General features: G+C 54.8%; 1 protein-coding gene across 10 annotated transcripts in view; it reads right to left on the reverse strand.

Moving 5' to 3' along the window:
* Positions 1–26851, reverse strand: part of Zmiz1 (zinc finger MIZ-type containing 1) — a 204935-nt gene that overhangs the window by 12318 nt on the left and 165766 nt on the right. For 8 of the 10 annotated variants that reach the window (XM_006991626.4, XM_006991624.4, XM_042284585.2 and 5 more), the window contains 11 exons: positions 20008–20152; positions 10908–11022; positions 9767–9984; positions 8779–8977; positions 7609–7899; positions 4913–5095; positions 4054–4131; positions 3261–3435; positions 2688–2829; positions 1198–1408; positions 14–119 (listed from right to left, as the gene is read on the reverse strand). In XM_006991626.4, the coding sequence (XP_006991688.1) occupies positions 14–119; positions 1198–1408; positions 2688–2829; positions 3261–3435; positions 4054–4131; positions 4913–5095; positions 7609–7899; positions 8779–8977; positions 9767–9984; positions 10908–11022; positions 20008–20152 (1863 nt within the window). The remainder of the gene's footprint in view (positions 1–13; positions 120–1197; positions 1409–2687; positions 2830–3260; positions 3436–4053; positions 4132–4912; positions 5096–7608; positions 7900–8778; positions 8978–9766; positions 9985–10907; positions 11023–20007; positions 20153–26851) is intronic. The other 2 variants (XM_006991625.4, XM_076544571.1) reach the window with 1 other exon arrangement.

The raw sequence follows: 26851 nt of genomic DNA on the forward strand, positions 1-26851 counted from the left end.
CCACCCGACTCACTTTTGGTGATGCAGTGCTCGGCGGGCAGTAGGCGCTTCTTGAGGAGGCCCTGCAGCACGGAGCGCACAGAGGGCCGGTGGACCAGCTGCAGCACGAAGAGGTGGGACTGCGGAGAGAGCGGGAGGCTCGGTGTGAGCCACAGTTCCCATGCCTGCCCCAGCTGCAGCGCATGGGACCCAGGCTGCCCCGTACCCAAGGGTCTGCAGGACCTCCATGATGCCTCTCTAGGAGAGCGTACCCCAAGACCTCGGAGAAAGAGGGGCTTGGAAATCAGAATGAGGCCCAGGACTGAGAGGCTGGGCCTTTGCAATGACTGTCTATGCGCCAGGCTAACAAGGCGGATTTTCCACCAAAAAGCCTCCTGGCTGAGGTTCCAGGACACATGGCATCAGGACTGGACTCCAGTATGTTCCTGCCCTCCTGTCCTAACTTCCTATCCTTCTTGTCAAGTTGGCCTGTCCCTGCCAGCTCCCCCCCCCAGAAAGCCTTCTAGGACCATGCATCCCAACTCTTCATGCTACAGCTCTGCAGCCTCATGAGGCGCCCCCATCTCATAGGTCCAATTTCTGTGGCCTCATCCCCACCCCCTGCATAGACAGACACAACTGAGTGTTTCCTTTTGAATCTTTCAGAGACACCAATGGAATAAGGCAGGCAATTTACTTCCCTGTAAGTATCCCAGGGAAGCTCTGTGTCCCAGCCTCTGATTTCTAGGCACAGGAAGAGAGTGCGGAGGTGGTCTCAAATCATGGGCATTAGAGGGATATATATATATATATATATATATATATATATATATATATATATGCCTGTGCGTGTGTGCATGTGAACAGGTGGGAGTTCATGAGTATATATCCTCCCCACAGTCCCAAGACAACAGGAATAGGGAGAGGTGGTGGGAATATGAAAATTTCACGCAAATAAATCAAGAGTAGGTTACGGCTTTGACCTGGCCACTGGAATAGGGGTGCTTGTGCCTGGGGTGGCACCGAGGAATAAAGGGGAGGTGTGTGGACTCCCAGGGGAGGCAGAATGCAAGGGGAAAATGACTAAGCCTAACAGAAACGGCCAGAACGCAGCAGATGAGATCACTTGGGGATGGAGGACAACGTCCCAGGGTATTCCTGGGGACCCAAGGGAGGCCAACGGTATGCCTCCCAGTCCTGCCCGCCCGCCCTACTCACACAGCAGCAGGCGGTGACAGTGATCTGGATGGTGTTACGGCCCGGCTGGCAGACATGCTTGAGGTGCAGGGGCTTGTGGGAGGTCTTGTTGTCGCCTCGCTCGATCGTGAGGGGTGTGGCGTTGACGCTGACCTGCACCGAGGCTGGCCAGTTGGTGTTCATCTGCCGATCCTCGTGGTGGTAGCACTTGAACTGCAGCTCCAGGTCTGACCTGGGGAGAGGCCAGGATGGACACGATCATCCTGAGTTCCTAGGGACCCTACCCCTTGGCCCCAGCCTTTCCCCTTCCCTCACCCCAGAGCAGTGGTTCTCAACCTTCCTAATGTTGCAATCTTTTAATGCAGTTCCTTATGCTGTGGTGACCCTCAACCGTAAATTTATTTCCGTTGCGACTTCATAACTGCAATTCTGCTACTGTTAGGAATTATAATGTAAATATCTGATATGCAGGATGTCTGATATATGACTCCCAAAGGGGTTGGGACCCACAGGTTGAGAACCACTGCCCCAGAGAATCTATCTTCCTACTAATCCAAATCCATCCTAACATCCCAAGCCCTTACACATTTCCATCTTATACTACTACAGCCACACCCACAGCGCTGGCTACCCTGTCAGCCTGAGAGTGACTCTTCTTCCCCAAGACTGAGTCAGAAGGACAAACAGACAGATGTTTGTCAAGACCAGCAGTAAAGCTGACTGTGGCCATCTCCAGGTGGTGGAAGGAACAGCATCCCTGGCCCCTTTTGTCTGTGTGCTCTCAAGCCTCAGCTCTGTGTCCTGAATGCCCACCCAGTTTTGCCTGTGACAGCCCACTGGTTGCCCAAAGCTGTGGGATTTCAAACATGCAGAGGCCCACTTCCAGCCTTGAGGATGCTTACTAAGCAGCTGGGGTGGGCTGGGGCTCTCTGTCAGGCCTTTGGGTGAACCCTGCTTGATGACTGAATAACCAGAGGGGATTTGTTCAAGCTCGACTTCTTGCTTTGAGAACTCACATTCTTTAAAAGACTCCTCTAGCCTCAGTTTCCCCTTCAACCAAAAGGAAACACATTGCTTCCTTCGAGATCTCAGAGGTCATGTACGGAGGTGGTCACCTCCTTGCAATCTATGGAGCTCGGTGAGCCGACCTAGCCCAGCTCTGCTGTTCTCAGCAGCCTCCTCTCTTCACACTGGCAGCTCTGGCCACATGAGCCATGCTCAGATTGACGGTTTTTCCTTTAGCTAATTCACCACCTTCTTTCCCGCCTTTAATGCTCCTCTGCTAGCCTCCTCACCCTCTGGAAAGTCCTGTCAATGCTTAGGTCTTGGGCAACGGCTGTTCCTAGTCACTGATGCTTGGTCCCTCTCCTGTGGGTGCCTTGTGACATCCCGGGGCTTTGCCTAGTGTACGGCCCTATCAATGATGCCGAAGAGGCCAGCGACAGTGGCAGGGCAGGGTGCTGCTGCCAGCACCTGCATACACACGGCAGTCACCACGCAGGTCACCTCACCTCCACATCAGCGTCTGGTGAACTGTGGGCCGCAGGTGGAACACATGGTTGCTGACGGCCAGGTTGTGCTCCAGGCGGAAGGGCTCCAGAACCACGCCATCCCGCACGGGGAAGGTGAGCCGCAGCTCGTCGTTGTGGTTGGCTGGGTAAAGACAAGGACCAAATGAGTGGCAAGCACCCCAGCTGCACAGGTGCTGGGGACTCCCCTTGGGAAGCACGCTCAAAGAACATAAACGTGGGCCAAGAGCCACAGAGAGTGTGCTGCACCCAGGCACATGACTGAGAGCCTGTGGCTTCCTTTAGCTCAGTTCACCCCACTGTGCGGTCCCATTTCTCTCATTGGCCCTCTCTGTCCCTGAAGACCCAGGCTCTTCCTGGTGGCCAGGGGAGAGAGGACAGTCCAGCCCCCACACTAAATGTTCCCAGGAGAGGGGAATCCTTGTTCTTGGTCCTCCTACCCTTTCTGCCTAACTCGGATTCCAGGTAGTCCAGCTTCTGAGCCCTCTGATCCTGCTCACTGGGGGCCTCCGGATAGAGCTAACTGAAGAGGAATGGAGAGTATGGGGTCCTCACCTGGGGGCGGTGGCAGAGCGCTCATATTTGGCTTGATGTCAGGTGGGAAGGGTGGCTTGACATCTTGGCTGGGGGACAGGTAGGGAGGTATGCTGCTCCCGGGAGTCATTGGGGGCGTGGGGTTCCCTGGAACAGGTGAGTGGGGGTAATTTGCCACAGGAACCGGCCTGGGAGGCTGGAAAGAGATATCAGAAACAGATTATGGACTCACAGGAAGGTAATGGGTCAAGGCTGTGAACATATACTCTACTATCTGCACCAAATCCTACCCTAGGACTACCCCTCACCAGAGGACACTCCCACCTGCAAAATCCTGCTCCTTTTGGAAGACAGGAAGGACTGATAAGGACCCCATCCCTTATCAAAGCCCACTCCGCTGATCCCCTCAGGTCAGGTTCCCACAGCCAGATGTCAAAGAGGACACACAGGCTCAGTGTGCTAGCACCTTGTCTAAGCTACACCAGGAGGAAAGGGCAGCTGGCCTCCCCACATTGTGATTCTAGGCCACATTCCCTGTCCCTGCTGGGGCTGGGCAGGAGGAGTCCCAGTCCCCAGGATCCTTTCTCTGTCTGGTTTTCTGTAGGGCCCATACTTGTCCTTGGTCACCCAGTAGAGCAATGGACCCTAGGTCCTGAGCATATCTATGTCTCAGCAGGTGACCAGGAAGTGCATCCTCCACCTGTGGACCCTTACAACCATGCAGAGATGCTGGGGCAGGAAGGTAAGGCGTGCTCGAGCCTGCTGATACCTGCTGAGGGTCTGCTGGACTTGGGAAGACTAAAATGACACTCACCCTGTTGACGCTCCCTTGGCTGTAACTGCTGTAGCTGCTTCCAGAGAAGGTGTTGTTCTGCCCATTGAACTGTTCTGGCTGTTGAAATAAAAATTGTGACGAGTGAGGGCGGAACAGCCCCATGGCTGGACCCCCTTGGAGACACGAGTGTGCTGGGGAAGAGGGGTCTAACAGGGTCTCCAGGACCAGGGGTCTAACAGGTCTCCAGGGAAGCGGGGACTGTTGCCAGGGTGGTGGGAAGGTTCTGACCATTGCCTCTTTTGCTCACAGCTATAATTTTAGTCAAAGACCCCCAAACAGCAACAGGCACGGTGCTGAAGCATGAGCCGAGATGGCAATCATAGAGCGCCAATGGCCACCCAAGCCAGCACGGTGTAAACTACGGAGGGACTTTCCCTTCTGAGAACGCATTTTGCAATAACGGCAACGGAAAGGCTAAATGCTCACAGATCTTTATCACAGCAACACTGTAAAAGTGAAAAATGAGAAGCGGACATGGAGAAAGAAGCGAGGCGCGATCCAGGACAGAGACGTTCTATAAAATGAGCAACAAGCATACAACACACGTGGGTGGGGGTGGTGGGGGGAGAGTCAAGGTGACAGTGGTTTGTCTTTCAGAATTGTGCCTCCTCCTGCTGTCCCCATCTCACGTACTGTGAAGAAGGAAAAAGGAGGACTACCATCTGAACTCATGAGAATAGGCTCCTCTCCACAGACACAGCTGAGCACCCAGAGAGAACCAGGAAATGTCCCCACTGCCTCTTGACTCCTTCAGGAACACACGCACAGTCAGAATGCTGCCGTGAGGAGGGTGAGATACGGGAGTGCCTGGGGTGACCTGAACAGGGGGCGGGCTCACCTTGTAATACTGCCCCATGTTGACCGTGGGGGGTGGGTACTGCCCGGTGCTGGGTTGGCTCGGCATCCTTTGTCCGGGGTAGTTGGGAGATGTGAGTGGCCTCGGGGGGTTGGGGTTGGGGTACTGGCCGGGCTGGGTGGGGAACTGGCTGTTTGGTCCATATTGCTGGTTTCCATAGTTGGGCTGTAGGAATGCAGAAAGGACAGGGGTAGGTCAGCAGTGGTGTGGTGTGCCGGCAAGGCGATCACTAACTCAAACGCCAGGTCTGGGTCCAGCTTTTTTAAAAAAAAAAAAAAAAAAAAAAATGTTCCCCACATATATGTACGTGCACCATGAGCATGCCTGGTACCTGTGAAGGTCAGAAGAGGGGATCAGAACCCCTAGAACTAGAGTTATGGATGGTTATGAGGCATCATGTGGGCCCTGGTCACTGAGCCTGGCTCCTCTGCAAGAGCTGTGAGTGCTCTTAACCACTGAGCCATCTCTTCAGCCCTGCCCCCAATGCCTCCTCTTAGCGCCTCCGTCTTCTACCCACAAAAATGCCCTCTCGACCTGTCACAGGGAGAGAATGAGCCAGAGGGTGCTGGAAGCCTCTGCCATCCAGGGACACTACGCTCTGCCCGTCCAGATCACAGGCAATCTCTCCACGAAACTGTTCTTCTGGAAGCCTGTGCCCTCAGAACTCCAAGGATGCTCAGAGCGTCCCAGCTGCTCAAAGCACTCCTTTGTGTCTCCTAAGGCTGAGTTCTCCACTGTGTACCCCAATGTGTCAGGGAGATGGCGGTCACAGAGTTTACTTCCAAGAGGTGGTGACCCCTGCAGTGAGGCTGACCTGGGTAAGCACTGTCCTTATGTCTCCAGCTGAGCAAAACAGCCACCCAGTGTTCCATCCTTAGCAGCGTCTACCCACTCTACACAGCTGTGGGAGAACTAGTCAATGAGGGTGCAAGACAGCCCCTCCTGCAGAGGTGATTCAGAAAGGAGACAGTGCCACCTCCTGCCACCTTCCCTATCTGGAACACTGGATGATCCAGGACTACCTGTGACTTAGGTACCCAGAACACGGCATCCCGGAGTCAATGGTTTCTTTCCTGTCTTTTCAAGACTCTTTCCTGCCTAAGAGTCTCTCATCCTCTAGGCTCAGATCTAGTTGGTGGCCGTGCCCCAGTGCCTGGAAGTACACATCAGAGTGGGTAGCACTCAGGAACTTTCCACGACTCTCACTGTGCTGTGAAGTGGCTGGTACCTACGTGTTCATTAGGCTACAGGAGTGCTGTAGGGAGCCAGGCAACATGACTCCAGCCCGCACTGAGGTTCTACCACTTCTAACACAGGATGAGCATGCTGCCATGAGGTGGAAGCCAGAGCTCCCAGACAGGGACACCCAGCATTATGACCTGGGCCAGCTGGGAAGCAACAATGCTTCGTGGAGGACTCCTTTAGTAAGAGCAGAGGGCTCTGCCTCAATAAGTAAGTCAGTCTTCTGTGGCCTCAGGGCAGCAGCCTGAAGTTCGGAACATGTGTGCCCAGTGCAGCCAAGGGCATATCAGGAGCTCGAGGGTAGAGGATGCTAAGAAAAACAACCACGTGCGGCTGTGCTCTGGGAGTGAAGCCATCAGCTTAAGGTCCCCACCCAAGGACAGCCAGGGCTCAGAGGGGGCCCATGAGCCTTGAATTTCTCTCCCTGAACTGGTACCCTTAGGTGGAGGCCCAGGACTTGAGTAGGCTTCCTGGGTGTATGGGAAGCACCTAGTCCCCTACTCTTGAGCCTCAGGCTGAGGACACCTATACCGGTTATCACATCACCCAATCTCTGTGAGAGTGGCTGCTGAAGGGACCTGTGGGGACATGGGGGAACTTATGCTCTTTGGGATAGAAATCCACTTCAGCTTCAGCTGAAGGCCACAGTCTTGACCAGCCAGAAGGATGTGATCTGAGAAGGGATGGAGAGCTGGGGTGCCATGCTCAGGAAGGGGCATCATAGGGTGTGCCAAAAACAAGCTTCATTGGGGGTGAGGGGCATCTGCTGGGCCAGAATCCTGGTCTCAGTGCTGCTCAATTGTTTTCTGAGTGTCACTGAGGCCTGGTGACATCCTCCCCCCCATCCCCCAACCTTAAAGGGAATTGGGGACAGTCTGCTGGGATGGTTTCTATCAGCACCTCTGCTGGGTGACCCCAGAGAAGACAGTATTCTCAGAAGAGCATCTATGATGGAAGGAAGCCCTAGGGATGTACTGCCTGCCATCTGACGGCCTCCTGACACAGACAGCCTGTACTAGAGGGTTTGGTGGCAGCCGTCACTCTCGAGAGGCCGCTCCCTGCGTGGAGGTCCTCACCCAAAGTCATCCAGTTAGTAGCTGAGCCTGGCCAGGAACTAACAGTCATCATGGTTTCTGCTTCGACACCTGCCTGCTCTAGGCCAGGCATTTCACAATGTCACTGCCTCTTATCCTGTAGGCAGCCTAGAGGCCACGGTGGATTGTCGATATCATTGATACAAAAACCAAAACCAAAACCATGACTCGGGTGGTATGCCTTGCTGGGGATCTTCCACAGCAGAAAGGACAGTCAGGAACTGAGGCTCCAATGCTCAACCTTTACTTCAAGTTCTCTGGTGGCCCAACTATGACCCTTCCGAGGCTCTGCCCATGATCCCTGTGCCACTGCCCCTACCTCTCCCATCTGTTGTCACTTACCTCTCCTGGGTATGGCCTCTTTATGCTCTGAATGGGAAGGGACTGGGGCCGGGGGCCGGGGTAGGTCTGCTGGGGCATCCTCTGCCCGTGTGTGCCAAAGGGGCTGATGCCGGGTGGTCGGGGCTGGTTCATGCCCATGGGAGGGCCGCTCATCCCCGAGGGTGTCAAGCCAGCTGCCATGCTGGCAGGATTCATGCTGCCCCCCATGGAGGCAGGCCCCCGAGGCCCGGGTTGGTTCATGAATTGGCTGTTATACGCCTGGGTGGGACCCATCTGGAAAGAGGAACACACCTTCAACGGGAGGAGAAGAAGAAAAAAAGAATAAAATGCCACATGCATTGAAAGTGCAGGGAGGGAAGGGTTAGGGAGCTAAGGGGATGGGACACTTTCCCAAGTGGCTGCAGCTAGGAACTGGGAGGTCTCAAAGGACCCAGTCCTCCAGGGCTCACTGCTGCCCTCTGCAGGTCACGTGGGAAAGTGCAGCTGGGGGGGGGGTTTGGGTAGGGCCAGGAGCAGTCACTCCAATGCACAGGCAGCATTCCCAGGGAGGCAGGCAGGGGACAGGGAAGAGGGCAGGGACAGGAGGGGCACAGGGAGGACACAGGAAGAGGAGGCGGATGAGGATGGAGGCTGAAGCCCTTTCCTGAAAGCCCTGGCCTTGCCCTTGGTCGGAGGCCAAGGGAGACACACCCTCCATACACTGAGTGTGACTTACCCAGCCCACTTCCTCCTGCCCACCCTGTACCCTTCCTCCATGCTTTTGTCCTGCATGGTGGTGGGGCTCCCCTTTTCACACCCCACCCCAGCCTTCTGAAGGTCAGAGGATCTATGGTGAGGCCTGGGCGAAATCCACAAAGTGGGTAATAGGACAGTAGTGGCCTGAGAGGTGATTGGGGACAGCCTAGGAACGAAGTGATTTTAGGCACAGAGCCCACTGCTTGGTAACCAGGAACTCAGAGACCAATGGGGTACCTCTTTCCCCAGGTGCACGCATGAGCCCTCATCCCACACAGAACAGAGCACACCCACTCCCCACCCCCGCCACACCCAACCATGCTACCACACCCACACCCTAACATACACCCTTGTAGGGGCTTCCAAGGAGACACATGTCACCGACACTGATTTCCCCAGTCTGGTGAGGCCAGACCAGGAGGCAGGAACCCTTACCGGTCCATACTGGTTTATATCCTTGTTCTGTGTCTCCTGCAAGGCTGCCACTGTGGCTGTAGCTGTGGCGGTGGCTGTGGCGGCTGCTGCTGCTACTGCAGCTGCAGCAGCAGCCGCAGCTGGTTGGGTGAAATCAGCAGGAGGCCGGGTGTGTGGAGGGATGCCCATGCCTGCAGGGGCACTAGGACCCCCAGGGTAACTGCGGAGGAGAAGCAGGGAGGAGTCAGAGAGCCCTCAAATCTAAAGCCGAGGCTGGGACACGTTGGGAGGATGACTACAGTACCCATGTACTCCTTGCACCCAGCCCCGTAGGGATCCGGGACCCCTGAGGTTGGCAGCTATTTTTGCTACGGGTGACAACTACGTCACTTGTTCCTTGAATTTTCGCTGGTGCTAAGTTTCCATAGCCTCTCGGCTTCCCGTTGGCTACCACAACTTCTCTTCTAGTGGACACGGACCTGAGAATTGTATGGTGCCGTGTGGATGTGGGTTCAGGAGTGCGAGACTCTTGTTTTGAACTACAAGGCCAGAAACTCAGTAACTTTGTCCCGAGAGCTAGGGTGGACTGAGGTCAGGGTGGTTTAGACAGGGAAGGGTGGCCTGCCTGCTTCTGCCCCTTCCTTGATGTCTTCTGAAGCTGGGGACTCTAGTCTCCTCCTCAGAGAGGCAAAAAGCTTAAGGAACTTTGGACAAGTGGAGCCCACGGTCACCACTCTCCCGCTTTGCCAGTTCACCCCATGGACTTTATGATTCATAAAGATACAAGGCTAAAGAAGGAAGTGAGAATGTAGCCTTTCTGCGCCCCCCACCCCGCCCCCGCGGGTGGGTGGGTGATGTCAGCCTGATAAGTCACAGGGCAACACTGTCCTCACATCCTGGACCAGGCAACCCGGAGTTGGAGTCCAAGTCAGAGTCCTTTCTGGACGTAGGGAGGAAGGCTAACACACCACTGCAGAAGGCCATCCATCAGCCCAGGCTGGCCACTCACCTGGCTCCGAAGCCCCCGCTACCGGGGTAGCCGGGCCGGCCGTACATGTTGGGCTGGATGTAGGGCTGTGCAGGGCCAGCTTTGCTGGAGAACTGCTGCTGCTGCCCTGCGAACTGCGGGGAGTTGAGTCCGGGGTTGCTGGTGCTCATGCCTGATGCCATGGGGTTGCCGCCCGGATTCATAGGGTTGTTGGCATTGGCCATGGGGTTCCCGAGGACCTGCAAGCAGAGAGTGTGGCCGTCACCGAGGTCAGTCCCCGAGGTAGTGTGGAGAAAGAGTCATGAGAAGAAGGATAAAGAGGGACACATCCCAAGGAGGGCTCAGCAGAGAGGAGCATGGGGGTGGCCTGAACAGTCCACAGAACCAAAAGGGATCAAAGGGAGTGGGCTGAGAACTTCAGCCAGGATAGAGTGGGGCAAAGGCTCACAATGCCAGCTCAAGTGGTCCCCAGGCACGAGAGAGGGATATGAGGCAGGTGAGTAGCAAGCCCTTGGCAAGCACTGAGTTGAGGCCCTCCTCAGCCCCAACTCTTGCAATAGGGCCCGGGTGCCTAGAGGTTGTCTGTGGATGGAGACCCCAGGGAAGCATGATGGCTCCCTCCAGGGTGGCCCGGCCCAAGTCCAGTGGTGGGGGACCCCCTGTTAGGACAGAGGTGAGGAGGAGAGAGAACAGAGGAAGACACATGAATGGAAACAGGCTTGATTAGGAAGGCATCTGGGGCTTGTCAGGTTAAGGCACCCTTGACTGAAAGGGAACATCTTGGTAAAACCTAATCCAGGTCATTCAGGGTCAAGGGTTTCCAGCTTAGGAGCCCGAGGGCAGTCACAAACGGGAGTCTGTTAACACAATTGGAATAAACACGGTCTCAGAAGAGAACCTGTGGCCGGCTTGCCAGAGGCAAACCTCCCTCTTCTCTCCCAGAAGGCCCTACAATGGGTGTGCCCCGCTAGGGACCTGGTGTGTACCCCTTCTGGAGTGATGTGGTCTGCAGCTGGATATGTCCTAGAACTGGCTTCAGACAGTGAAGAGGAATGTCATGGCATGGTTCCCCAGAGAACCTCCCCCCTGGGGAGAGGGGTGGGTAGATAAGGGACACTTGTGCCTAGAAGGAGCCATAGCAGGGGGTGGGACAGGTTCTTACCTGACTCTGGGATGTGTTGGTCACTCCCCACACCGTGGTGACCACGGAGAGGGAGCCGGGAGGCTGATTGGTGTTCTGCTGCCAAGGGACAGAGTCATAAGGAAATGACCCATCACTGCAGAGAGAGAAGAGGTCTTTAGAGCTGGGGCAGGGCTCAGGTGACAGTGTCTTCACCTCACCATCCTAGCTGACCCACGCCCCAGGGAGCCCTGGGACTTCAGGCTTAGGAGAGGACTTGATGCAGAAAAGATGCACCTTCCATGGGAACAGGCCAGGCAGAAGCGACTCTTCCCCATCTCTGCCCACAGTCCAGCAGCTACGCACCGAAGAAACCATGGTGACCTAAAGCTCACTCTAAGCCCCCTCCTTCAAGCATGCTGACTGTCCATGAACCCTCTAGAAACAGCCAGGACCTAGGCATTGTCTCCACTAGGGACAGCCTGGTCCCACTTCTTGCTCTCAGCGGTTCATGACAAACTAGCTGTTGAGTCCTACTGACCTGGTCTTTGGAATTCAGGCTTAGGTCACCCTATCAGCCTTCCTCTGGGGCCCAGGACCAAGCAAGCAAAGCCTGCCTGGGTGCCTTACCCCCACCTTCCAGTCCTGTGCACATCCCTGCCTGGCTAAGACCTTCCCTTACCTATGAGTCAGCACCATCAGCTTCCAGTGTTGACTGGGCAAAGTCCAAATGCACTCCAGAATGATCTATCCCACCAGCTCATTCCCAAGCCTGCACCTCGCCTCCTCACCCCAGCCTGCTCTGGCCACCTATACAGGGAGCTCCTTCCAAAGAGCCCATTCCTATCAGAAGCCAGGAATCTACTTCCTCCAATCCAGTCTCGGGTTTACCTCGAGCACTCAGTGGGGCCTTGCAGTCAAGCCGAGGTGATGGGGGAGGAATAAAAGGCATCCAAAGTGAGTCACAGCATTAAGAGTGGCCAAGGTCCCTAGCCCTACTGGAGGTCACCTGCACTTCCTCAGTGAGAGTCGTAAAACCCCACACCCATGCCCCAGAGCAGCAGAACACCTTCATCTGTGACACCCTCTCCCCCGGATCTGCCTCCACTGGCCGATGCTCACTTCTTGTTTCTCTGGAAAGTCACCTCCCGGGAAAGCCTTCCTATTTCTCGTCATACAAAAAGCACCCCACACTGTCTTTTACGTATTTTTCACAGCTATTCACCGCTCTGCCTCTGTCGGTCTATGCTCACTTCCTTCTCGTTTCTCTGGAAAGTCACCTCCTGGGAAAGCCTTCCTATCCCTCATCATATAAAAAGCACCCCACGCTGTCTTTTTACGTATTTTTCACAGCGCTTCACCACTCTCGTATTACACATTCGACTATTATCTTCCCCGCCTCTACTCCAGAGTCTAGAGTGAGCCCAATCTAAGAGTGTCGTGGGACAGAGTGGATTAAAGGCCAAAGGACAGACAAGCCAGATGAGGACCAGGCCTTGAACTAGTCCTGAGCATGGAGGAAGCAGTACAGGGCAAACGCCGTATTTTCTAGGCCTCTCCTCTCACCCTTCACGGTGGTTACAGAGTGTTCTGGACCCTGCCGTCTGGCCAGGTAGCGGCCAAACTGGAAAGCAGTCCTGGACACTCCTCTCACTAGCTCAGTCCACAGGTCTCCCTTGAGGCAGCTTCCTGTACTCTCTTTTGTGAGCAGAGACCTAGAGCATGTCCTCACGCTTTCCCCCAATACAGGAGTGGGTCTTGATGCCCAGTCCGCACGAGAGCCGACCACAGTGACGGACGGGGGTGGGGCTCAGTTGGGAGAGGGCTCGACTCCAGCGTTGTACAAACAGCCGGAGATAAACATCTACAACAAGCCTATCATCTCAAGAGTGGGAGACAAGAGAATCAGAAGTTCAAGGCCATCCTGGGCTACGTAGAAAGTTTGAGTCTAGCCTGGGCTGTATGAGGCCCTGTCTCAAAAGAAAACCACATCCTAAACCCAAACTAAACAACACAGAACACAGTAAGGATGAATACTGTTCTCTCAACACACGTGCCACTGTGGACTGAGCATCAGTACCGAGAAGCTCAGTCAAGGACAGAAGTGTGAGCACAGGCCTGGGGGGCCCGAGCAGGACATACCCCAAGGGGATAAAGAGGTATCCTTAAAGTGACACAGGCTCGTTATTCTCGGTGTCCACAGGGAACGAGCAGGCTGACGAGACAGAACAAGGCCCGGTAGCAGAGGTGGCTGACTGGGGACTAAGTGTAGCCCCCAACAGTGAGGCCTAAGGCCAGGTTAGCAGGGGCATCTCTGCTCTTCCAGGGAGGGGCTAAGCACAAGCTGGCAAAAGGGGCCTGGCTGGGAGACCCTGCAGGCCACGTTTTCACAAAAGAAAGAGGAGACCCCTGGTCTCCCACTGTCCCGCTAGACTCCCATCTTGGGTGTGCCGGACAGACACAGGCTCTCCGGTGACTTAATAAAGCAAAAGTCTGTATCCATCCCCCCCCCCCCCCAGAACTGCTTCATAAGTTCCTCATTATCTTCCAGGCCAGGGCTGAGTTCATGGACGTTTTGATTCAGCTGGACAGGTTCTGGGGGAGTCCTGTCTCTCACCACCTGGCCTCCCAGGCTACTGCAGCTAAGGCCCCTACTACCCCCAGCACTATGGCTGGGCCTTGTGAGAGGAAATCAGCCTCTTCCTGTTCCACCCTCCACACAGCCAGCGGAGAGCAATGCTGAGCAACATTCCCAAAGTGGGCAGTTCAGGGCCTTGGCTAGCAGGTGGGTGCACTGTCCCAGAGCAACATACTTAGTGTGCACAGAGCCTGTGGGCTGTGGGGTGCACACTGGAGGAGCACAGAGGAGGGTGGCCTCGGGTCTCACGGCGGAACTGGCATCCACCAGCACGCCATGGGACTCATGGCCTCTAAAGGCTCTCAACTCCACAGGCATCCGCAGCAGCAAGCCTGTCTTGTGTCACCTCTGCCTGGACTCTCACTTCTACCCCCTTCCCCTCTGTCCAAGATCAAGAGGGCCTGGGGACAAAAGGGCCTGGGGGCGGGGCACATCGGGAAGGGTGTCCCAAGGCCGCCTTCTCTGACCAGCACTGTGTATCTACAGTATGCAGAGCCCAGATGGTACCTGGCAGTTTGGGGTCACCTCTAAGAAGCTCTTCCCTTGGCCCACATAGCTGTCCTGAAGAGGGTAGTAGTCAACAGCCCCAAGGACCTGATAACCCCTCTAGGTTAATTCTGCCCCTCTATGGGAATTCCAATCGTGCCACAAACTGCCCCAAGACCTAGTCCTGCCCTGGCAAACCTGCTTCAAAATCCTGTCCCACTTGAGAGGGGTTGGGCTGTGGAAGGTCATCTCGTGTGCCTGTCAAGTGCCTCCGGCCTCTGGTGCTGCCATTGCGCCTCAGGCCAGGGCAGCTCTGTCCCTTTGGCCCTGCATTTTGCCCTTCCAGGTTCCCTGAACCCTCCCAGGAAGCCCGGGGATATTGGCTTGAACTCTGCTCGCCCCTAGTTGCACTGGGGATGTGAGAGACACTTCCTGCCTTGGGCTTTGGCTCCCTGGGGCCTGGGTGATGTTGATACCCGCAAGGTGCGGGATGCTTCTGTGCCTGACGGCAAAGAGAATGAGAAGAGGCCACAGCCCAGGGCATGCTGGGAACAAACACCACATCTGTTTGCAAAGCCACTGCCCACTGCCCGTGGCAGTTTCTGTGACCTCCATCTTCACATAATGCCAGCCTCATCTTCCTCATCTGTAAGCATTCCTAGGGTCAGGCAGACAGACCCTGTCCAGCCGTCCTCCACAGGGTAGATACCTACATTGACCCCATATTCTGAAGTTAAAAGTTTGTAAAGATGTTGCTAACAGCAGTGGGAGTTATCATTCCTGCCTGTCAAGTAAAAGGCTGTTCAGATTTTCTTTGTTGTTTTCCCAGCTAGAAAACTCCTACCCATACCTCAAAGCCTTGTCTGCATCTTCCCTTTCGTGACTTTCTGTGATGAAACCAATAGCATTTCCCTTGGTTTCCTCCTCCCTGCTTCTTGCCTAGAGCCCTTCACACTAAGTCACAATGGATGGCTTATATGTCTGTGTACCAGCTCTGTAAGCATTGGTACAGGCTTGTGAGATATGAGAAAATAACCTAGGCCTGTAATGACAGGCTCCTGGCTCTCCCTGCGCAGGTCACACAGATATCCACGCAAGGCAAGGGGAAGCAAGCTGTGTTCTTTCTTTCCTGAAGCTGTGGCAGCCGCTTTGGGAGAAAGTGGCTATTAGAGTATTCTCTTAATTAATTTCCCTGATCTGGCTGTAGTGGTACCAGCTCTGTGCCAGGCTGTGCTGTCAGCTAGTGGGCTAATGCTCCCGGTTGTTTTAATTTGGGGAGACCATAACAAGTGTCTCCATATTATGGTTCTTGGCCTTCGCCTTCCTGCAGCTTGCTCATTGTGTGAGAGAGGGTGTAAGCATTGCTCAGCAGGGAGCCACTGTGGAACCCTGAGTCTCGTGGTCAGGGCTGTTTATGACCACTGTGGCTCCTCAGCTTTCTTCTCTCAGGTTTTAAGAAAGAAAGAAAGAAAGAAAGAAAGAAAGAAAGAAAGAAAGAAAGAAAGAAAGAAAGAAAGAGGGAGGGAGGGAGGGAGGGAGGGAGGGAGGGAGGGAGGGAGGGAGGGAGGGAGGGAGGGAGGAAGGAAGGAAGGAAGGAAGGAAGGAAGGAAGGAAGGAAGGAAGGAAGAAAGATTAGCTGGGTGTAGTGGTGCATAGCTTTAATTCCAGCTCAGGAAGCAGAGGCAGGTAGATTTCTGTAAGTTCAAGGCCAGCCTGGTCTACATTGTGAGTTCTAGGACAGCCAGGGGCTACATAGTGAGATCCTATCTCAAAAATTAAAAAAAAAAAAATTATTCTGTGTGTACACATGTGTAGGGCCATGTGTACCACAGTATACATGTGGACGTCAGAGGACGACTTGTGGGAGTCGGTCTCTCCTTCCACCATGCCAGTCCCAGGAGATCAGACCCCAGTAGTCAGGCTTGAAGGCTGGCCACAGGGCAAGAGGAGCCTACTACCACAAAAGTTGGTACAGACAGGCAGAAAGGAACGACACATAAGAGTTGACTCTTTCGTTTTCCCTGCTGTTTTGAGACAGGATCTCACTGTGCAGCCCAGGCACCAGCCTGGATTTGTGCCCCTCCTGCTCCGGCCTCCCCTGTGCTGGGATTACTGATGTATGTGCTGCTACCTTAGGTCTGCTTCTGCAGTGCTGGCCATTGAACCCAAGGCCTTGGGTGTGCAAAACAAGGGCTCTACCACCGATCCACACCCCTGCTCTACAGGAACTGTTTTCACTCATCTATTAGCTGGCAACAAAAGAGCCTGGCAAGAGGACATCAGGCTAAGGTTTGGGGGACACACAAGTCCTGGGGATCCCCATGGACCAGAGTTGGTGTTCTCCCTACAGATGAGGAGACTGAGGGTCAGAGAGGCTGAGGAACTGCCCAGACTCACAGCTGGAAGACAGCAGCCTGGCTCCGGGCCATGGCCCTACCCAGCACTCCCGGGCCTCTCTTTGGATGTAGCAAATCCCTGCCCCCGGAGGAGGAGCAAGATCACCCTTGATCTCAGAGGCTCCAGCAGCTTTGATTGTAATCAAATTAATAGATAAACAAGATTTATTAGACTCTTAATTAGCTTGGCAACACCCATTTGCATACAGACAATGTGCTAATCACAAACGGCTTTTTAAACCACTCATTAAAACCCTGGATGAGGAAGCAGAAGTTGCTGGGATAAAGTCGAGATCACCTCAGGGATGCCAAAGGTGCCCTTCTGCCCCGGCAATGGCTCGATCTCCAGGTACCTCCCAGCTTCCATCTTGGGGAAGGCACGTAATATGCTTCTGTGTCTCTTTGCTAAGTGCAAGATGACCTTGGTACCGCCAATGGTGAGGCTAAAACGGGAGCCGCACACTCTTTACAAGCTACAGTTAGTTCCCCTTCTTCACAAGGTCAGTTACTCTTACAGAGTGCCTTGGGAGTAGCTGGTCCCTCCCTGCATCTCTTGCATGGAGACATGGCAGCACCATGTCTCTTTGGGACTTCAGGGGTTCACAGAGGCAGAGGGCACAGCCCAAGGGAAGAGAGCTCAGGCCCTAACTTGCGGCCTTACACTGTGGTGCCACCACATCTTCATGGTTTTCAGTGGATAGGACAATGACCTGAGCCACAGAAACACTTCGGTCCTCAGGGGCCCTCCAGACCTCTGGGGGGTGGTTCAGGTAGGTCCCTGGTTCCTACCCTCCGCTTGTTTTCGAGCCTCTCGTGGAGGACCCAGAGTTTCTGAACCCCTGGATCTTCTGGGTACCACACCCAGACCTTCCCAGTGTACATACTGTGCTCCACCCTTAACAAGATGGCCAAAGCCCCTGTGAAGATGCCAGAGTCAGTCAGTGTCTCCACTGCACAGGCTCTCGCTTCCATGTTTAGGAATTTACACTCGAAGCTTAATAACTCCTGGGGCCCTCCAGAGTTCCCCTGAAAATGAGAGATGCCTCCCACAGGGACAGGCACGAAGGTTACAAGGAAGGCCAGTCAGCTTCTGGTCACTGGTGTCTCAGTATCCTCACCACAGCACTGGGCTTAAAGAAGAGTCAGGGACTGGCCATTGGTCGACAGCTGCCCCACCATAATGTGGCAGTATTGTGGTAATTACCTAGAGTAAGCCGTGGATGAGAGCGGGGCATAGACTGTTCCAGAACCATCAAAACCAGCAAACAACTTCTCCCTTCCTACCTACCCTTGACTACCTTGTTCTGTGTCCTGCTTCGCCTCTCTCAGCTGTGTGTTCCTGGGCAACTCACTTTCCCACTCAGCCGGTTTAGCTGCCTTCTAAGCTCTGCAACTTTGCTATGCTCCCAAGAGGAACTTCCATTCAGTTTAACAGATCAGGCTCAAGCCCAATCCATGGCCAACAGGTCCCCAGCTCCCTAGCCTGTCTTTGAAAGGCCACCAGAGGCCACAGAATAATGCTATCTAGGCCTTTCAGCTCGCACACCACTGGCTGTGCGAAGTCTGTTATCCCACGAGACCTTTAAGGCCCTGAGACCTTTAAGCCCTGAACTTGTCATGCTGGCCAGCAGCTTCTCACACACAGTACTTTTAGGTATAGCCAGTTTGAGGTCACAGAATGCAGGTGGCCTTTCCTCAGCCCGGATCCTCCACAGTCAAAATACCTTACCTTCAGGAAGCCTCCAACTGTCAGCCCTGCCTACCCTCCTCCTAGGACCCCGGCTTCCCTCTGTCCCGCCTTTAGCTACCAGCCCCTAATTTTGCCCCATGAACCTTCCTCCTCTGCTGATAGATTCGGCTTCTGAGGAAAGAGAAGCCTTGCCTTTGGTTAATGACAAATAATCCATATGGAGTCAACTTGATGAAGACCTAGTAAAGGACTGGCAGTGGTTGGAACCTGCTATGCTCCAGGGCTAGAGAAGCCACAGCCAAGCAGGTTTGGGACAGGACTTGAGCGGGAAGCCACGGTACCTTGGCCCGTCACCATCATCTCCAGGAAAATGATGTAGGAAAAGAAAGTTGGGAGAGGCAGGTTAATGGGGTGATGGGAGTCAGGGTGGTTCTGAGGAGCTGAAGGGCTGGGCAGAATTAGTAAGAGACAGCTGAGTATGATGCCGCGCACGCACACATACACACACACACACACACACACACACACACACACACACACACACACACACACCACTACAATCCTAGCAGTAGAAGGCTGAATCAGGAGGAGGATCAGGAGATGGGTACCAGCCGATGCCACAGAGACAGAGACTCTGCCTCCAAATGCCAAATGAAATGGTCAAAGCTAAAATATCATCAGATCAATTGCCAAAGTCCTATTCACTGACAGCTGGACCAGGGATAAAGAGTGGAAGGCAGAAGCTTGGCCTCCCTAGAGTGACAGTTCTCAACTAAGGCAACATCCCCACTCTCCCAAATGTGTTGGGTATTCTCATGGCTGCCATGCTTGGGGGAAATGGGGCAGTCATCAGAAAAGTAAGGTAGGCAAGGCCCTCGATGCTAAACACTTTATAAGACCACCACCTCACACAGCTCTCCAGGGCCAAGTACAAACCCCTTAGGAAACACTGGCACAGGAGGAAGAGGCTGTGCTGTCAGAGCCTGGGCCCAGGGCCTGGTGAGGCAGTGTCCTGGAGGAGAGCAGCTTGCTGTGCTCTGAAATGGCAGGTAAACACATAGCTGGGCCATCCTGGCTGGGCAGGGCACTTGCTTTGATGAGCGTGGAGGCCCTCTCTGGTCCTGACAGTTAATTCGATTGAGAAGACAAAGTTGACCCTGAGTTCTGGCAGTGCCTGGACCATGCAGTCCAGGATTGACTACAGCATGTTCTGGGCCGTGAGGCTCTCAGCCAGGCAGGATAATGAGAGCTGAGCCGACTGCAGAGGCCCCAGTCATTAGCGAGGACCCACAAGGAGGGGGTGCAGACAGCATGACGGGCCCTGTTGTTGCGGGGTCAGCCCACAGAATACTCAGAGCATCAGCTCAGCAAGGCGCCTGCGAGATAATTAACAGGGAATTGCCAGTCTCACCACGTGCTTTTCCGAGGCTGGTGCAGGGCAGCCTGGCCAGTTCCTAGGTGCTTGGCAGCCCCTAGCAAGCCTGTTCCTGCCTAGGATCCAGGGTTCTGGCAGTCCCAGCCCAGTTTCACTTGCTCTGGTATGATGGGTGTGGCCTGGTTCTGCCCCACGCTGGGGTGTGACCACCAGCCCTGGGGCGTCCTGAGACCCTCTTGCCCCTGGTTTCCCTGAGAGCACCTAAGTGCCTGCTCTGGATCGAGGAAAGGCTCTGAGCTCATGATTCCTAATGTTCTACTAGAAGCCAGACATCTCAAGGACAAAGTGGCAGTGGGTGGGGACAAACCAGCCCTCCCTCTCTGCCTGATGGGGAAGAAGCCACATCATTTAGGAGGATTTAAAGGCCAAACTGCCTCTCGGAGGCTCCGCTCTCAGGGCTTGCATCACAGGAGGTTTCCAAGCAGACCCCAGGCACCCAGAAGATAGCTGCTCAGTGCCTGCCCAGGTAGCCCATCCCCAAAGGCATGCTTGCTCACCTGTGCGACAGAGTGGGTTTCATGGAGCTCATGGAGTTGAGGGGGGGCTGCATGGGGAGTTTCCCAGGGGGGTCGTTCTGGCGGCTCTTCTGATGTCGGAGCAACAGCAGGCGGCCGAGTTCTTCACACCAGGAGGACAGCAGGGCTGCAAGGAAGGACAGATGGTCAGTGGGCACACTCAAGTCCTCAGTGGGCACACACACTCAAGTCCTCACTGCACCCTTCCCAGACAGGGTGTTTGGGATGTTGGGTTTGCTCTTGGGAGACGGCCTCAGTGTTTTAAGCTATGAAATAGGCTAATGCTCTCAAAGGAGAGATCAAAAGCATCTGCTCCAAGAGTGGAGGGCCACTGGAGGGCCACCAGGTTAGAGGCACCAACAAAGGGTTCAGACAATGAGGAGGGTAGAGACGGAGCTAAGGGTGAGCCGAGGGAAAGGGCCCAACAAAGGCCTTGGGGCAGGGTGTAACCAGACACTCCTGCTCCCCCACAGACTTTGGGGGACCCCATTACCCCATATTCTGAACATTTAGTGGCTTCTCATCACAGACATGTTGAAAACCGTAAGGCGCAGCCACAACTCAGGGCTTTTTTGGAGCTGAGGACCCAGGAGCATTCACTGGCCTCTCTGAAACTCCCAGCCAGAACGTTCCTGTCGAGCTGACACCAGCCTGTCTCCTCTCTCTCTCCTGCCTCTCTCTCTGCTGGACTCAAATGCTTAGGATGAAAGGTTTCCATAGCAGAGGGTTAGCAGTGTGAGCGTGTGTGTGTGTGTGTGTGTGTGTGTGTGTGTGTGTGTGTGTGTGTGCGCGCGCGTGTGCGCGTGTGCGTGTGTGTGGTGTGTGTTTGTTCTTGTCTTGTGGCTCAGGCACTCGAAGTCATTCACAGTAATCACCGGAGAGTGGTGAGATAGACAGTGTCCCTGCTCGTAAGAAACCCAACAGAAGGCAGAATGCCTTCAGCAGGCCAAACCCCAGCCGGTCTTCATCTCCTGGCTCCTCCCACTTAAATATGGAACCTGAAGTTCCCGTTGCCAGCACCGGAGGAATATGCCCACGTGCACAATGACCAGGAGTGCCTGGTACTGCAAACGGTCAGGCCCTGTACAGATCCTGCCTCGGCCCACAGCGCCGACACGGGTCTCACTGAGGCTGCCAGATGCTTTGCTCAGCTTGTCTGGTGGGTACAAGTGCTCGGCCAAGGAGGGAGGTGGGGCCGTAGCCCCCAAGGGAGCTTCTGTTTCTCCCCGAGAGGCCGTGGACACCCGGATGTACTACCGTTCTCTGTGGGTGCCCTTGCTGTCACCTGCGCGCAGAGCAGAGTGACTACAAGGACAGGACCCCAGCCCCAACGTACATCTGCCCCGGAAGCTGATGAGGCTCCTAGTGAGCGCCCAGCACCCACTAGACGTGGCTAGAGGGAAAGCTGCCTATCCAGCAAGGCTGGGTCAGACACAGGTGTGTTTTCTGATTGCTCCACTCTTCGCCAGGCCCTGGCTATGCTCCTCGCACAGGGGACCAGGCATCTGGAAGCTCATCTGCACGCACGAGGCCCGAGGGGCTGCAGCTCCAGGAGGCCTGCTGCCAGCACAAAGCACGGATGCAGAGCATTCTGCTGCCTGCAACCTGCCTCCCGATCCAAGCCCTGCTCCTCTGAGTGCCAGCCAGGCCACTGCGGGATTCAGGGCTTTCCTTGGTCACCACAGGCTGCCCTACAGGTGAAGGGTGGCCTTGTCCACCTCCCCCCTGGCCCAAGTGGGGTAGTTTCTGGAAAGATAATGAGTCCATGAGGACTGGAAGGTAGCTGGCAGGACATGTGTTAGCCACATCGTCACATGCCCGGAAGGCCACAACCCTGTGTCCAGGAGGGAAAGAGAGGCAACACAGAGGACCCCACTCTCCCTGCCTTGGCTGAGAGCCTGGTTGAGCACACAGGTTGACAGCAGTTCCCTCACAATGCGCAGGAGCAATGCAGATGCTCGGGAGGGTGCAGACCAACAGGAGACCAACACCACATGGAAATCTGCAGCCAAAAGGGGAGTACGTCAAGAGACAGACCAGGCAGAAGCCCATGGGACTGAGGGACTCAGCCAGGTGGGGCTAAGCACACTCTGATCTGGGAAGGCCCACCTGCTTCCCTAAGTCTTGTCTCTCCATTGGCTTCAACCTACATACTAGCTGGTGAGGCACACAGTCCCAGGATGGGCATCAGAGACACTCTGGCCATAACTTTTACCCCTCTCTGTGGCGAGTCCCACTCCCAGGTCACCAAGCCCCCTCCATCTTCAAGCATCAGCCAGGATCCCACATCCCTCCTCACCCTTTTACAAGGACAGCTTGCTTGGCCTCATGGCAGTTGTTGGCACATTTGCTTTGCCTGGGCAGCAGCTGGAGGTGCACAGGTCACCTGCAGGGCTGGGTGCAGATGTCACTTAGATCCAAGGCCACCCTCCTAGAGTTGAGCATTTGGGGGGCTGCAGAGGAATGCGGAGAGGTGTTCCAGCACCACTGTACCCTTGCTGGGCTCCTTCACAGTCTGGGATATCCACATGGAGAAAGCCTTCTGCTCACCAGAAACTGGGAACCAGAGGAGCAGATGGAAGCAGAAGCCAACGGCACCTAAGAGTGGGGTCCACAGAGGCCTGTGATCTAAGACCTGGCACTCAGGAGACATGAGTACAGTGGCAGCCACTGCTTCCTCTGCTCCAGATGGACCCACGGCAGGGGTTGGCCTTACCGAGGGCAGAACAAGCCGCAAACGTGTCTCTTGTGTACGATCCCTAGAGGTCCCTTCCTCGATGCCCACCTGGGGCAGGCCTTGCACAACGCCCAAGCACAGAGGCGGGTAGCCCCAGGAGTCCGGCCTCTCAGACTGGAGGAAGCCGGTTTCCTCACCAGCCAAACAGAACACTCCGCCAAGTGTCCTTCTAGCTGACCTCACCACATAGCAGCGGGGACCACGGTGGACCCCAGCTGCTTACTTGGGAACTCAACTCAGATTTCAAACTATTTCCAAACTTCTCGACACAGCAGACAAACACACATACCCCGGACACATCTACAATGATCACGTGAGGGCTGGGGAGATGTCTCAAGGCTTGACAACTTGAGCTCCATACCTGAGACCTACATGCTGGAAGGAAAATCAACTCCTGTATATTGTCTTCTGACCTTCCCATGTGTGCTGTGTGACACACACATGGATACACACATAATATTAATAAATTTTTAAAAAATGATCCATTGGACCCTTTGGGACAAGCTACGGCTGACCCAGTATGTAGACCAGGCTGGCCTTGAACTTGAAGAAGTTCTGCCTGCCTCTGCCTCCCAAGTACCGGGATTAGAGCCACCATGTGTGGCTCCCAAGAAATACTAACTAGCATCTTATTGCCAGGCTCCATTCCACTCTATTGTCACCTTAAATGCCAAAGCGCCTGGTCACTCACCTAAATTAATTTGACAAAGAGCCGCCAAACACCTACTGAGTATGGATGGGGCTTCCTGTGCTAGAGATGATCCCAGCGAGCAAGGAGGCACCTCTGTGCACATCTGTCCTGGCTAACCCTGACCGTAGGGGTCAGCTGTCCTGCTAGGATTCAGGGCAAGGGACATGAACAATCTGGGAGCAAAACAGTGCCCGCGACATGTATGTGACCTTGCTCTCTCCAGGCCTTGACTGTCAATGGGTGTAACATGATGTTTCAATGACAGTGACACGGACCGTGTTTCAAACTGTAGCTGGTAGGTGGAGGGGATCTGTGTGGCAGTGAGTGGTTGCTAGAGGGCCCCGGGACACCTGCAAATGCACCCTGCTCAGTGCAGGCAGGAGAAGGCCTTGGAAATGGGAGACAGCCTCTCATTTCCTCACTCTGGAGCCTGTTTTGCCCGGCAGGTTCCAGCCCCCCCCCCCCATATGTTAGTCTTCAAGACACCAAGACATGCCTAGAAAATACTTCCTCTTGTCCTCCCTTGCAGCATTGTGCTTCTGTAGTGCTGGCTCCTCCAGGAAGGCCTCTAGTCCCTCCCAAAGGTGCTCATGCAGTCCCCAGTGGGTACCAGTGGGGAGCAGTAGCGGGGAACACTGGCCTTCCCAGCTACACGATACCATGTGGGCTGCGTGTGAGTCCTCAGCGTAAGGCTAATTTCCAATCTCTAAGATGGACTGCCTGCTCCGCAGAGCAGATGTGGTATACCGTGTCCCCAGGAGAGTGCAAGCAGGAGCCAGAAAGGTGGTGGTGATGGGGATGGGGTTGGAGGACCAGAGTTATTCCACAATGCATGTCAACTCCAGAAAGGCAGCCCTAGCAACTCAGCACTCACCACGTAGCCAGTGGGAGACACACGGGGAGGAACCAGTCCACCTCTGTGTGACATCTGGACAAGGTCATCGGGCAGCTGTGAGGGTGGTCCGAGTCACCACTCTGAAGCACAGGGGACTCTGCAGGCACATGGCCAGTGATCGTGTGCTCACCGGATGATGATCAGCATCAGTCCCCACCGCCCCCATGCTTGAGAGTGACAGGAAGGAAGGCTCTGGGACCTTGGTGTGCCTGTCCACTTCTGACCCCAGGGCAGAGGGCAGAGACAATGTCCTGGGGAGCTACGAACTCCAGACACTCATGGGAAACATGTGTGGTCGACGTCTCAGGGCATATGATGAAGCCATCTGCGCGCACATTCCACACAGGCTCTGCATGTGGACCTGCCCCTTCTTTACTCCCTAAGGGGTAGAGGGAGGGCAGCCAGTGTCCTGCTGCGAGGACAGGAAGAGAAGGGCAGTTTCCTACCCAGCAGCAGCTGTGCCTCCTCAGTTCATACAAAGACACCTGTGGCCCCAGAAGAACGATGTTTCTGCTCCTCTGTGTCCCTGAGGACGTAGCTAGGTTCCCCTATACCAGGGGTAGTGGGGAGTACAGTAAGGTGGCATGCCCACTGCCTAGTGGAATTGAAAGAACGCAGGGTATACAGGGGTTGCTAACTGGGTTCCAGGAGGCAGGTCTGAGAGTATATGGAAGAGCCAAGTTCTCCACTTCTGCCCCTTCAAGACATTTCTTGCAACAACACTCTCAAGCAGAGGCCACCACAATGTCCTTAGGGCAAAGAAAAGAGAAGCTGCAAGGCTCTAATTTGGGAACTGCCTGGACACCTCTGGTATGGGGTGGCGCTTCAGAGATCAAGCTTTGGGAGCCAACGATGATGGGATCCAGCTGGGGTAGAGGGAGCAGAGGCTGGGTTCCAGCATCTAGGAGAGTAGGTGAACAGGGGCACAGGAGAGGCTGCCCTTCACCAGGCTGTGGGGTTGGGCTTGAGCTTGAAATGGAGCCAGAAACCGGACGTCATAGGGAAACAGGTCCCTGGGCAGCCAGGCAGGGAGGGGTGGACACAGGCCTGGGATGTTGCTCAGTGCCTGTAAGATCTAAGAACTGGAAGGGACCAGATGCCGGGAGGAGCTGGGCCTGAGAGGCAGTCTGGAGGTGGTCCGAGACCTGGAAGTGAGAACCAAACAGAAGCCTTATCCAACATGCTGCCACCAGGGAATGCAGGGCGAAACAAAGGCATTCTGAGGAGCACAAAGCGGCTCCATGGCTACCAGGCAGCTGGGGGAGGAGGGTTGTGTATGTGTGCATGGGGCAGCAGGGATAGGCGCGGTGGCTTCTGGGACCTAGGGCACCCAGCAAGGACTCTGAAATAGCCAGGAAGAGGCCTGCAAGACACAGGAGACTCCTCTTCCACACTCATACCCTGGGAAGGGTCATTATTCCAATAAATATCTTAGTCATGCATTTTAGGTGCACAGGGGACCATGACACAGCAGCAGGATGAGCTAGGGCACTTCCTGTTGAGTCAGAGGCAGGAGAGCTCCCACCAACGTGGCCGCTCCAGTCCCAGGAGGAGAATGTGTCCCACTGGCCTGTGCAGCCAAGTGGTCACGATGAGCTGACTGTCTCAGCAGTCTGTTCTCTTTGCACTCTGCCTCCTCCAAGCTCAGGAACGAATTCCAACAGGACTCGCCACCACATGTCTGTCTCCCAACCTGCCTGTCACCAACCCACCCTGCTCTGGGTAGTCAGGCTAAGCCCAATGGAAGCAGATGGGACCGTGAGTCGTGATATCCAGGGGCTAGACATGGGATTAGAGGGGCTCACTTCCATCGTCCCAGTACTCAGTGTAGCATTTAGTAAGAACTGCGCAGCTAACACATGACTAACAGGTTGCGGTGAGTCACAGACAGAAATAGCTCAGTACATGAGAGTATGGGAGACGGTCAGTCATCAAGCACTCCATCTGAGACCCGGGCTATAGCGCAACTGCAAGGCCCCTGAATGCAATCCAATCTCCACGCCACCGTCAACCACATAAAACCCACTGCAGAGTTCCCTGACACATTTCACGATACACACAGCCACAGGGGAATGAGACTAAATGTAGGCAGCTTACAGAAACAACAGTGTAGGTGACTTGGGGACAACTGCCACCTTCATCTCTGCTCACGAGCTGGTACTAATGCTCGTGGTGTCTGTACATCTATCTCCCATGGGGTAACCATGAGAAGAAAGACAACCTCCTACTCCTCTAGATGGGGCCAGGTCATATTCTCACATTCTCCTCTTTCATCTTCCAAGCACAAGGTCCTGGTCCCATGACAGAGGCCTCTGGGAGCCTCCTACTTATGCTGAATACTCTAGAACTCACCAGGGATACACAGTAAGAAGTCCTTTTGTTCAGGGCTAGAGATGGCTCAGAGGCTAAGAGCACTGGCTGCTCTTCTAGAGGACCCAGGTTCAATTCCCAGCACTCATATGGCAGCTCACAACTGTCTGTAACTCCAGTTCCAAGGGATTTG

This window comes from Peromyscus maniculatus, chromosome 9 (genome assembly GCF_049852395.1).
Source record: "Peromyscus maniculatus bairdii isolate BWxNUB_F1_BW_parent chromosome 9, HU_Pman_BW_mat_3.1, whole genome shotgun sequence".
Classification (NCBI taxonomy): domain Eukaryota; kingdom Metazoa; phylum Chordata; class Mammalia; order Rodentia; family Cricetidae; genus Peromyscus; species Peromyscus maniculatus.